The 11799-nt window shown below is 46.4% G+C and overlaps 3 protein-coding genes across 8 annotated transcripts; all 3 read left to right on the top strand.

The window, feature by feature from the left end:
- Positions 1-799: 799 nt before the first annotated feature.
- On the top strand, positions 800-5566 carry LOC136534813 (CSC1-like protein ERD4). The gene is made up of 6 exons (XM_066527174.1): positions 800-1323; positions 1890-2053; positions 2836-3111; positions 3249-4093; positions 4206-4461; positions 4802-5566. Exons 1-6 carry the CDS (start codon positions 1050-1052, stop codon positions 5183-5185), a joined length of 2199 nt encoding a protein of 732 aa, XP_066383271.1. The 5' UTR covers positions 800-1049; the 3' UTR covers positions 5186-5566.
- A 223-nt stretch (positions 5567-5789) lies between these two features.
- On the top strand, positions 5790-8671 carry LOC136534814 (pentatricopeptide repeat-containing protein At4g21065-like). 4 transcript variants are annotated; one of them, XM_066527176.1, is made up of 3 exons: positions 5790-8137; positions 8368-8541; positions 8644-8667. In XM_066527176.1, the coding sequence occupies exon 1, from the start codon at positions 6134-6136 to the stop codon at positions 7916-7918; it is 1785 nt and encodes a 594-aa protein (XP_066383273.1). In that variant the 5' UTR covers positions 5790-6133; the 3' UTR covers positions 7919-8137; positions 8368-8541; positions 8644-8667. The 4 variants fall into 4 exon arrangements, with proteins under 4 accessions (XP_066383273.1, XP_066383274.1, XP_066383272.1 ...); XM_066527177.1 differs by having other exon boundaries at positions 5790-8069; positions 8644-8664; XM_066527175.1 differs by having other exon boundaries at positions 5790-8541; positions 8644-8671.
- LOC136534815 (major pollen allergen Ole e 10-like) lies at positions 8537-11023 on the top strand. Of its 3 annotated transcripts, none has more exons than XM_066527179.1 (5): positions 8537-8654; positions 9697-9835; positions 10125-10469; positions 10575-10605; positions 10721-11023. In XM_066527179.1, the coding sequence occupies exons 2-5, from the start codon at positions 9778-9780 to the stop codon at positions 10806-10808; spliced, it is 522 nt and encodes a 173-aa protein (XP_066383276.1). In that variant the 5' UTR covers positions 8537-8654; positions 9697-9777; the 3' UTR covers positions 10809-11023. The 3 variants fall into 3 exon arrangements, with proteins under 3 accessions (XP_066383276.1, XP_066383277.1, XP_066383278.1); XM_066527180.1 differs by having other exon boundaries at positions 8644-8745; positions 9690-9835; XM_066527181.1 differs by lacking the exon at positions 8537-8654 and adding an exon at positions 8696-8739.
- Positions 11024-11799: the final 776 nt, after the last annotated feature.

Raw genomic sequence — 11799 nt, 5'->3', positions numbered from 1 at the left:
ATTTCTCTGTCCGAAAAAAGCCCTCTCTTACACGAGCGCTCCGGAGTATTTATAGACTATATCCGGAGCTACGGTAAAATTACGTTAGGGTTGCCCCTGGTGAGACAGTCGCAATACAGCGGCCAAGGGCAGGGCCTGTTCGGCTGGTATTAAAGTCGGCTGATAAGCCGACTGAAGCTGATTTGTTGTGAGAAAAAAATACTATAAATTCTAGCTGATAAGTTCAAACGAACGTTCCAACATGTGGATGAGTATTGGCCTCCCTCGGCGGCTCACGCCGAACCCTCGCCCACTCGGCGCGAGGATTCGTCTCCCGTCGGTAGCCATTCTTCGGCTGGGACAGCCCGCGGCCCTCAAAAGGAACCTCCGCGTATGATACGCGGAACAAAGGATAGCTGATAAGCAAAACCCTGCCAGGCAGGGGCTGAGCCGGGGTTGCCTTCCCCCAACAAAGACAATTTTTCATTTTTCTTTGTTTTCTCGCAGAAGTTGAATTACTTTCTCAACGTTTGCAGTACCAACTTGCCAATGGCTATTGCCTAACGAAACGTCATCGAGCAGAGGGCAAAATGGTAACTGGATTAATTAATAATAACAAGTCAAAAGAGCAAAGGATCCTCATGCCCTTTGCAAAAGCATGTGTAGTAAGCAACAGCAACAGCAACCAGAAACAACTAAAAAAATCGCCAGCAAGATTTGAACTCAGAAAAAGGACAGCTTCAGGGCCAAAACGGACATTTTTTTGCTCGTCTCCTCTGTCTCTCGTCACCTTCCTTCCTCTGCCCCGTGGCCTGTGCTGTGCGGTTCCTTCATTTGGCCACCCTCGGCTCACCACCACGGCAACACAAGCCTTCCCTTCTTAATCACCACCCCAATGCGCCTCACTAACCACTCCCGCCACCACTAAACCCCCTCCCCAACCCCGCCGCTAACCACAGCCTCCGGGGCTTACTAAACGCCCACACCGGCCGCCAGCCGGCTGCCTGCCTGAAGGAACAGAAGTACAGAACAGAGCCCCGCGCGCGGGCGGCAGCAAGGGTGCCGCCGGGATGGACCTCGCGTCGTTCATCACGTCCGTGCTGACGTCGTTCGTCATCTTCGTGGCGCTGGTGCTGGTGTTCACCTGGCTGTCGCGCCGCCCCGGGAACGCGCCCGTGTACTACCCCAACCTCCTCCTCCGCGGGCTCGACCCGTGGGAGGGCCGCGGGCGCGGCACGCGGAGCCCCGTCGGGTGGATCCGTGACGCCATCTCCGCGTCGGAGCCTGACGTCGTCGTCGCCGGCGGGGTCGACGCCGCCGTCTACCTCGTCTTCCTCTCCTCTGGTACTGCCTGCTCAGTGCTCGCTTTCTTTCTTGCTACTTTTGTTTTCTCCGGCAACTTTGCTTTGGGGGGGCTCTTTTTTTCCTATAAAAATAGGGGCTTATTTGGTTCAGCTGCTCGTTAATTTGTCGGCTATGCACCATTTATAGTATTGTTGGTCCAGGAAAAAAAAAACTAATTGCAAGATTTTTTGAAGTTATTTGTTCTCCTGTGATTTGTGTTGTTAGTTGTTATAGGTTCCCCTACAGTGATTCTGTTTTTCGATTCATGCTTTGTTGCTTTCCCTCATATATACTCCTAAAAAAGGATTGTTTTAATTTTTTTACCAAAAAAAAGAAATGTAGGATTGATGAACTAATGTTGGTTGCACGTTATAGGGTTTATTAGTTAAGTAATTTTATTCTGCGGGTTGTCCTTGAAAAGTTTAATTTTGCAGGAGAGAAAGCCTGTTGAAAAAAATACAATTAGGATTGATATGGGGTTTGGTCAGATATAGATTTTTGGACGACTTTTCTGCAATTAATAGCAATATTTGACCTTTTTTAAAATTTTGCTCTTGATGTTCCAGTGCTGTCGATCTTGGTGTACTCTGGGATTGTGCTCCTTCCAGTTCTCCTCCCAGTTGCTGCAACTGGTCGTGCCCTAGTTGTCATCCCTCCTAATCCCAACAATTCATCTCAATCGACTCAGGACTTCTCGCCGATTGAAAGGCTAGGAGTGGGCAACGTTCCTGTAAGTAATCGTTTGACGATTTTTCACAAGTGTGTAATCTTTTAATAGTTTGTCGTAGTTGCATAAATAAGTACAGGATGCTCCAATTACACAGCATCGGTATTGTGGCCTATTGAGATGGCCCTTTCTCCAAACCACTTGTGGATGAGTCCGGAAGCATTTGGTTCTATCCACAGCATGATGTAGACCATATAATTACTAGGTCATTAATTTCATAATCATAGCTGTAATTATCCACACGATCAAATGCAACATTTAATAATTGTCCATCACCTCTTGAACATCCTAATTGTGGTTGTTACTTCGTTTTCAACAACAACAAAAAAGCAACTTGTAACAGCATCTCCTCGCTACTTACTCTTTTAATAGGCCCATCAGGTTTTTTTTTTTTTTTTTTTTTTTTTGTCGAGAAGAATCTGAGCATCTGTTGATTGGCAGAGCTCCTGCCTTTTTGTTCAAAAAGAAAAGGTTACGTCTGCTTGGAAAAGAAACTTACAGACTTACAGTTTCATGGACAACTGGCGTGTATCGTTTTTTCTCAAGACTTTCTCAAATTACAATTGTATGTTACTGATATGTGAAAACTCAAAGAAAACCGTAAGCTTGATTGAAATTATCTTGGGACCATTAATATCTGCAGTAACTGGTGTTTGCAATAAAAAAGTGTCAATAAGCACAGGCTTTCCACGTTCTGGTTATGTCAATTATTAGGTGTCCAGTGTCTTGAATGTCGTTTTATTCACAGTACAACTGATCTCTGCATGTTTTTACAACCTCCGCAGGAAAGAAGTATGAAGCTGTGGGCATTTCTGTTGTCAGTCTATTGGGTTTCCTTTGTCACCTATTTCGTCCTATGGAAATCCTACAAGCATGTGTCAAATTTGAGAACTACTGCAAGATCAACACCAGATGTTAAACCAGAGGAGTTTGCGGTGTTAGTGAGAAATATCCCTAGACCATCTCCAGATGAAACTATAAAAGACTTTGTTGACTCATATTTCCGAGCACTTCACCCAAATACTTTCTACAGATCAATGGTTGTGACAGATCACACAAAGGTACTTCTACTCTTGATATATGGAGGGATTGTTTCCCCTTTGTTATGTTTTCACGTCTGCTTGTAAGGCATGTCTAAAAATACCCCCACAGAAAAACAAACAAAACTTTATTCTACTTTGATCACATTGCGTTGCAGGCTGATAAAATATACCAAGAGATCGAAGGTCACAAGCAGAAAATTGCTCGTGCTGAAGCCATATATGCAAACTCGAAAACTGAAAGTAATCCTGAGGGCACAAAGCCTACTCATAGGATTGGATTCCTTGGTCTTATTGGTAAAAAGGTTGACACAATTGAATACTGTAGTGAGCAGATTAAGGAATTACTGCCCAAACTGGAGGCTGAACAGAAGACTACCCTTCATGAGAAACAGCAGAGGGCTGCCATTGTCGTCTTCAATAGCAGATCTGCTGCAGCTTCTGCATCTCAGACTCTCCATGCTCAGGTGTATGATAAATGGACAGTTATGGAAGCTCCTGAACCATGTCAGATACTATGGCCCAACCTTCCGAGGAATCTATATGAGAGGCAAATCAGACAGTCTGTGGTCTATGTTATTGTCTTTCTCGTTGTTTTTTTCTATATGGTTCCTATCGCTGCTATCGCTGCTGTTACAACTCTCGAAAACCTGGAGAAGAAGCTGCCCTTCCTGAAGGTAGTGGTGGAACAACCAGCAATCAAGACGGTCTTGGAGGCTTACCTTCCCCAGATTGCGCTCATTGTGTTCCTCGCTTTGTTACCTACTCTTCTTATGTTTCTCTCAAAACAAGAGGGGATCCCTTCGCAGAGCCATGCAGTCAGGGCGGCATCAGGAAAATATTTCTATTTCATTGTTTTCAATGTCTTCCTCGGTTATACACTTGGAAGCACATTGTTCAAATCTTTGACAACCGTTCTCGATCACCCTTCTGAGATTGTGGATATGCTTGCCAAGAGCCTGCCAGGAAGTGCAACATTCTTCCTTACATTTGTCGCGCTGAAGTAATTCATTTGTTTCACTTTTTCAGTTACATACTGCCCAATTTTCAATCTTACCATCTTTGAGTTTGACAGCAACTTTACACCATAACTCTATGACTGTTGTTATTGACAGATTCTTTGTTGGCTATGGGCTTGAGCTCTCTCGCTTGGTTCCTCTCATCATTTTCCACCTGAAAAGGAAGTGCCTATGCAAGACGGAGGATGATGTGAAAGCAGCATGGGCTCCAGGAGACCTGGGATATAACACCAGGGTCCCAAATGACATGCTCATCGCAACAGTTGTTCTGTGCTACTCAGTCATTGCACCTTTGATTATTCCATTTGGTGTTGCATACTTTGCCCTTGGATGGCTTATAGCGAAAAATCAGGTGAGCCAGGTGTCATTGAGTTTTACAGGAGTACAGCAGTTCGGTGTTGCACACTTTGGTATTCAGTTCGTTAATTAATACTCCCTCCGTTCCAAATTATAAGTCCCTTTGACTTTTTGGTTCATCCATTTTGCTATGTATCTAGACATACTATTATATTTAGATGCATAACAAAATGGATATATCAAAAAAAGTCAAAGTGACTTATAATTTGAAACGGAGGGAGTAATGTAATTTTCTATGCTATTTTGGGGAATGATTTCTTCCGTAGAGGGTCTCGTTTTGTTAATTGGTTGTTTGGTGACGTTGGTGATTGATTTCTCCACCTTTTCCAATGCAGATTCTGAGAGTTTATGTTCGTAGCTACGAGAGCTACGGACGAATGTGGCCACACATGCACACGAGGATCATCATGGCTCTGATGGTTTACCAGATTACCATGATCGGCTTCATCCCCCTGAAAAAGTTTTACTACGCACCTGTTCTTGTGCCCCTGCTTCCAATAAGCATCATCTTCGCCTATGTCTGCCATATGCGCTTTTACCCAGCATTTGCCAAGACTCCTCTGGAGGTGGTGGCACAGCACGACCTGAAGGAAACTCCAAACATGGAAGCCATCTACACCTCATACATACCTCCGTGCTTGAAGCCCGAAAAGCTCGAAGACTTGGATGCATTTGAGGATGCTCAGTCGCACACCACCTCGAGAGCCCCATCTGTTTAGCTGTGCAATCTAGACTGTCGGGAAAGACCGAAGAAATTCTGCACACCTATCGTCAAGTTCATGCAGGATTTCTGGTGAATTTCCATGCTTCCACGTGAACCCTCTGAACCTGAGTTTCAGGTTCGGAATCTGATGTGAAATGTACATATGCTCGACCTATTTGTCTGCTGAACATCAGAACGTGTGTGGACTATTGTAGGTAGCTGCTGTGGATATTAGCGGGTTCTAAGTTTGTCTTAGTTTCCATCCATGCGCGTGTGTTTACTGTAGACTATCTGCTGTGTTGTTGTGTAGGATAACTGTGAGTCGGTTTGCCTGATGCTCTGTAACTCCATTTATCAGAACTACTCATATATTATTGTAAGCTGTTGATGAAGTTCATACTTTCGAGTGGGGTATCTATCGGATCTTGGCTGATTGCCTTTATATTCAGCATAAGTAGTTGCAGTACCAAGTGTCCTGTTATTCTGCTGGTTCTTGAACCCGTGCAGGTTTTTCCCCCTGGAGCAATACCGTGCTGTTTGTGTGATTATCTGATGTCCATGAGAATTGAGATGAAACTTGCATTACCAAAACGCAAGCAATGTCAGCTATAGATCTAATGTCAGTTTGTTGAATGCTCATTTGTTGCTGGACACCAAACTGGACCCTGCACGAAGTATACACAAATATATTTGGTGTTTTTTTGTTTGCCCTGTCAGTCCACCCCGGGACAAAGTTCACCGTGCTGGTAAAATCTGTCTTTACTTAGCCTTCTAGGCATTTATATGAGCAAAATTTTGTCAAAATTTCGGCCTCCCATTTCAGAGTCCAATTTTAAAATCGTTCGAAAGAAGTAGAGTCCAATTTGAAAAAACTGATCAACCAACTGGGATCGTCCGCGGAAATTTGACGTGAACACGCAGGCGCCTTTTCCTTCCGAAACCGCACGGAAGCCGAGCGCGCCTCATGCTCGACGGCGCCGGTGGCCGGACGCCGTCGACGCACCCGGCGCTGCGCCACTGCGTCGCGCTCCTCCGCCTCCACCTCGCCGCGCCGTCCCTTGCCACCGCCAAGCAGCTGCACGCGCGCGCCCTCCGCGCGGGCGTGCCGCTCGCGCACCCGCTCCTCGCCAAGCACCTCCTCTTCCACCTCGCCTCCCTCCGCTCCCCTCCCCTCCGCTACGCCGTCGCCGTCCTCACGCGCCTACTCCCCGACCCGGACCCCTTCTCCCTCAACACCGTGCTCCGCATCGCCGCGTCCTCTCCGCGCCCTTCCCTCGCGCTCGCGCTCCACGCTCGCCGCCTCGCGCCGCCGGACACGCACACCTACCCGCCGCTCCTGCAGGCGTGCGCGCGCCTCCTGTCACTCCGCGACGGGGAGCGCATCCACGCCGAGTCCGCCAAGAACGGGCTTGCCACGCTCGTCTTCGTCAAGAACTCGCTGGTTCACCTCTATGGCGCGTGCGGCCTCTTCGAGAGCGCGCACAGGGTGTTCGACGAAATCCCCGTCCGCGAGCGCAACCTCGTCTCCTGGAACTCGATGCTCAACGGGTTCGCAGCCAATGGACGCCCCAACGAGGTTCTCACCATCTTCCGGGAGATGTTGGACGTGAACTTCATGCCAGATGGATTCACCATGGTGAGCGTGCTGACCGGGTCTGCTGAGATTGGCGCGCTTGCTCTTGGGAGGAGGGTGCATGTTTATCTGACGAAGGTTGGGTTGGTGGGGAACTCACATGTTGGTAACGCCCTGATTGATTTGTATGCCAAGTGTGGCTGTGTCGAGGATGCAAGGAGGGTATTTGAGGAGATGGGGACAGGGCGAACCGTTGTCTCCTGGACATCTTTGATTGTAGGCTTGGCGGTGAATGGTTTTGGGAAGGAGGCACTTGAGCTGTTCGGTGTGATGGAGAGGGAGAAGCTTGTGCCGACTGAAATCACAATGGTAGGAGTGCTGTATGCTTGCAGCCACTGTGGACTGGTTGATGATGGGTTTACGTATTTTGATAGGATGAAAGAGGAGTACAACATTGCACCAAGGATTGAGCATTTGGGATGCATGGTGGATCTGTTGGGGAGAGCTGGTAAAGTCAAGGAAGCATATGATTATATTCTCACCATGCCACTGGAGCCAAATGCCGTCGTGTGGAGGACCTTGTTGGGTGCCTGTGCAATGCACAAGAAGTTGGAACTTGGGGAGGCTGCTTGGGCACGTCTGGTTGAGCTTGATCCAGGGCACAGTGGAGATTATGTTCTCCTCTCGAACCTTTATGCTGCTGTTGGGAGATGGGCCGATGTTCATGTGCTTAGAAAAACAATGGTCAAGGATGGAGTGAGGAAGAACCCTGGGCGCAGCCTTGTGGAACTCCGCAACTATGTGTATGAGTTTGTTATGGGTGATAGGTCTCATCCTGAGAGTGAACAGATATACCAAATGCTTGCTGAGATAGCTGATAGATTGAGACGTGAGGGTTATATCCCACGTACAAGCAATGTGTTGGCAGATATAGAGGAGGAAGAGAAAGAGACTGCCTTGAACTACCATAGCGAGAGGTTGGCCATTGCATTTGCTTTGTTGAAGTCTCTTTCTGGTACTCCTATCAGGATAGTGAAGAATTTGAGGGTGTGTGGGGATTGTCATACTGCAATTAAGCTAATATCAAAGATTTATGATCGGGAGATCATTGTGAGGGACCGCAGTAGGTTCCACCATTTCAAAGGTGGATCATGTTCATGTAAAGACTATTGGTAGTTGATCAGTGCATGGATTAACTGTCTTATGATCAGAAAAGTTGAGCTAAGTTGAGGAGTGGCAAGTCATATATGGATTCAAGCCCGGGCACTCAACTTCTGTTGACTGTTGCACTGGAGGGGCAATGTTGAGACAGCCTCATATTTTATAGGTTGTATTATCACATCCCAACTCTTAAATTTTCAAATGAAAGATGTTTTAAGATACAGCAAGAACTAGGTTGAGAACTTCACTTTTATCATACTTTCCTACCTTGTAAAGTTGTAGATGATACAACAAATAATAATTTAATTCTGTTTTATTCCTCTCACTAAACAAATTAATGTGTAAACTGTATGTTCCAAGCATATTAAGTTTGACTCTGGTTCGAAACAGGTACTCGCTAGTTTCCCTTGGTTCGGTGAGTAAATAAATATAACCGTTTGCATGTGTCCACCTGCTTGATACAGATCTGAATCCTGATAGTAGGACTGCATGAAATGATCAGGCCATGCTTTGGAAACTTTTGTTCCTACAACATCAATGCAAGACTGATGGGCCCCTTATAATTTACAACCTTCTAAAGCTTCTAGAGAGCAAGGCTTAGAATATAACTGCTTTCTTCATGACACCATGCACCAAAGGTTAGCTTAGTATACACCCTCTTTAACCTTGTTTAATGGATGTTGCTTTATTTCAGCTGTTTCAGCTCAATGGGATTGCCACTGATGTTTTGGGAATGCCAGTTTAATTCCAGGTGCGACTCAAGCAAAAAAAAAAAGGAATAACTTTTTTCCTTGTAATCCTGTTCACGGAACCACCTTCATTAGGCTTCAGTCTTTGTAAAGGTTCTTCCCTTACAGAACTACTTCCCTGTCCTTTATTATTTTTGGAAAAAAAATTCAGCGCCACCGACAGATCATCATCCTTCATCATTCCATTTGAGAATTACAGTTTTGTTCCCCAGTGCGGCACAGGAAAAAAACTCTAGCTTTTTCCTTGGGTCCTTGCAATCTGGTTCACAGAAACCCCTTCATTAGGCTTCAGTCTTTGCAAAGTGAAGGTTCTTCCCTTAATATACAAGGAAAGCTCTTCCTCATTAAGCCCCAACCTATGCTACCATGAAACAACAAAGAAAAGGAATGAGAACATGCACTTGGCCCCTTCACATCTTATGGAATCTGCTGTCTACGTTTCCTTTTTGTCCCTTCAGAAATCATGCCCATGCATGCATATCAGGATAAGAATCTCATGGTTTCCTGGCCTTCAAGTCATTCCCCTCAATATTATAGTGTTTTCATAAAGGTCATTGTACTAGTACAATCTAAGAGCTGAGATGCTGATATAATCCTTTATAGCTTCAGGCATGCTGTAAGAACTGCAGTAGTGCAGTACTACCACCTTAGTAAACCATCTGCATGCATGCTTCTTAAGTATGATAAAGCTCTCTAATTTCTTCCTATTCAATGGGGAAAGCATCAAATGCTAGTAGTAAATTGTGTTAATTATAGTCATGTCAGTCAAACTGAGACCAAATAGCCTGATGTTTCAATAGACTGGTCCTCTGTGGATGCAAAATGCATCTCTCTCTGCACAATGGCCCTTTGTGCCACTTTCCATGCCACCTCCCTGTGGTGGCCATAAATATGCACCACAGCGAGCACCCTGGGGTGCTTTCCGTGTGCACGTCTTGCTTAGTGACCCTAGTGTAATCCAGCCTTTTCCCATGAACAGTGACTGCTTTATTGTCGGTACATCTGCTCTTCACTCATACTCCCGTTATATTCCCTAGACCCTAGGCACTCACACACACGGGGGAGGAAGGAGGGCCGAGTGAAAAGCAGGGACAGTCTTGCAGTTTTGTAACTTCTGCTTCAGCCATGAAGAGAAAGGAGCTGATGATCATGCACGGCGTTTTGATTCTTGGTTGGTTCATAGGTTGGTAGTACTGGTATTACAATCTTGTTCTTTGCTTACGTCTTTACAACCATATTTCTCATGTGCTAAGGATTCAGAGTGTGTTCATGTACATCTATCAGTAGCGCATTATTAATGCAAACTATACATGCATGTTCCGTAATTAGCATTTTTATATGGTCAGTGCCTCAGTGGTGGCATGCATAAAAATTCTGTTTAGCTGTAAATATTCAGACTGTTTGATTTGATCCCGGAGCCATAGTCTCTGTTCTCTGAGTTCATCATAACTCTGCCCTTGCATCGTTTTCAGCCTCTGCAGCCGCCGGACGCATCACGCCACAGGAAAAGGCGGAGTCCGTGACGCCGATCCCGACACTGTCGCCACCGGAAGGCAACATGACGTTCATCGACGGGGTGACGTGGTGCGTGGCCCGGCCGGGCGCCACCCAGGAGGACCTCCAGAACGCGCTGGACTGGGCGTGCGGCCCCGGCGGCGCCGACTGCTCCCAGCTGCAGCCGGGCGGCCGGTGCTACCAGCCGAACACGCTCCTCACCCACGCCTCCTACGCCTTCAACATCTTCTACCAGCAGAACGGCAACTCCGACATCGCCTGCAACTTCGGCGGCGCCGGAGCCCTCGTCAAGCGGGACCCAAGTACGAAAACATTTCCATCCCCATCCATCAGTGCTGGTTTTGGTCACCGGCAACATTGTCCAGTGATGTGATGTGATGTGATGCGTGTTCTTGTGTTCTTGGCAGGTTTCGGATCGTGCAAGTTCATGGCATCTGAGTAAGTGAAACCACCTGACCCACTGCAAATCTTTTTTTTTTCTTTGCATGCATGCCCCTTCGCTTGTGGTAATCCATGTTTTGTGCGACTGGTAAATTCTGTTTGGGTGGTGCAGGACTTCTGCAGCAGCTTCGTCTGCGATGCTGGGAAGAAGGGTGTGGATAGCCATGGTCGCTCTGATCTCACTCCGGCTGAGAGTTTAGAAATCCTCTTTCGTGATGATATGCTTCGCCTGATCAAGCACTGGTGCCGCCGAAGAATACTATATGTGACGTGACGCAAAATCAGTGTAATGGTGGTTTCATTTTTGTGGTTCTGTATGTAAGGAACTGGTGCTACCTTATTCGTGTAAATTTCGTTGAAGAATGAATATACTACTAGTAATAATTAGTCGTGTTTAGAAATAATGGTGTCCACAGGAGTTTTTCAGGATTTAAACAAAAAAAAATTCTTATTCATTTCTGTAACTTTTTTCCTTCAACTTACAGTAGGGAGAGTGTCAGGGCGTTAATGGAGTATTTTTGAAAAAAGAAAAAGGCAAAAAGGCATAGTGGCAGAACTTCCTCACAGAAAGGCCACGGAGAAACATGGCCCATAGCCTAATAGGAAGCACCGCGGCGAAGCCCAACAGCTCTCCGTCGAAACTAGCCCGAGGCCCAATATGGAGCAGCGCGACAAAGGCCAGACAGGTTTTAGTCAGTCTATATGCATGAATCGGGCCAAGCAGAAGTCGGCGATTGCCCCTGTACTGCAACAGATGGAGGATCTGAGCCAGAGTTTCGAAGATTTCCATTTGAGTTTCAGTAGTCGAGTTTGTAATAAAGTAGCTCATGTACCAAAACTCTTTCACTCGCTGTTAGGCCATTTCATCACTTTCTTTTATAGGTTCACCCCTAACTTATTTTTATTTTCACCCTTGAAAGTTTCTTCTTCTAGATTGCATGATTGCATCCACGGGTGCTTCTTAGAGATGGAAACTATGGCAACTTTACTAGGATCTGTTGCAACTCCTCACTTCCTTAGCATTTGTAGTTGTAGGAGTAGGCCAGTCTTGAACTATGGCAACTTTACTAGGATGCAAGCCGTAAAGGGCCGTGCCTGGGCCGTAGGTGTGTCCCATGGGCAGGCACGGCACGGCCTGCCATGCCCGACCCCCTTTGGACTGTGCCATGGCCGGGCCTAGGCGTGCCGTGC

Source organism: Miscanthus floridulus, unplaced genomic scaffold (assembly GCF_019320115.1).
Source record: "Miscanthus floridulus cultivar M001 unplaced genomic scaffold, ASM1932011v1 os_2323_1_2, whole genome shotgun sequence".
In the NCBI taxonomy this organism is placed as follows: Eukaryota; Viridiplantae; Streptophyta; class Magnoliopsida; order Poales; family Poaceae; genus Miscanthus; species Miscanthus floridulus.
Note: the sequence above shows the minus strand (reverse complement) of the source record. Positions and strands in the feature narration are given on the sequence as shown.

Excerpts from the sequence above, each read along its gene's own strand:
- LOC136534815 (XM_066527179.1), top strand. The coding sequence starts at position 9,778 with ATGAAGAGAAAGGAGCTGATGATCATGCACGGCGTTTTGATTCTTGGT. Across the intron at positions 9,836-10,124 it reads GATTCTTGGTTGGTTCATAG|CCTCTGCAGCCGCCGGACGC; the intron begins GTTGGTAGTACT and ends CATCGTTTTCAG. Across the intron at positions 10,470-10,574 it reads CCTCGTCAAGCGGGACCCAA|GTTTCGGATCGTGCAAGTTC; the intron begins GTACGAAAACAT and ends TGTTCTTGGCAG.
- LOC136534813 (XM_066527174.1), top strand. The coding sequence starts at position 1,050 with ATGGACCTCGCGTCGTTCATCACGTCCGTGCTGACGTCGTTCGTCATC. Across the intron at positions 1,324-1,889 it reads CCTCGTCTTCCTCTCCTCTG|TGCTGTCGATCTTGGTGTAC; the intron begins GTACTGCCTGCT and ends TTGATGTTCCAG. Across the intron at positions 4,462-4,801 it reads GGCTTATAGCGAAAAATCAG|ATTCTGAGAGTTTATGTTCG; the intron begins GTGAGCCAGGTG and ends TTTCCAATGCAG.
- LOC136534814 (XM_066527175.1), top strand. The coding sequence starts at position 6,134 with ATGCTCGACGGCGCCGGTGGCCGGACGCCGTCGACGCACCCGGCGCTG.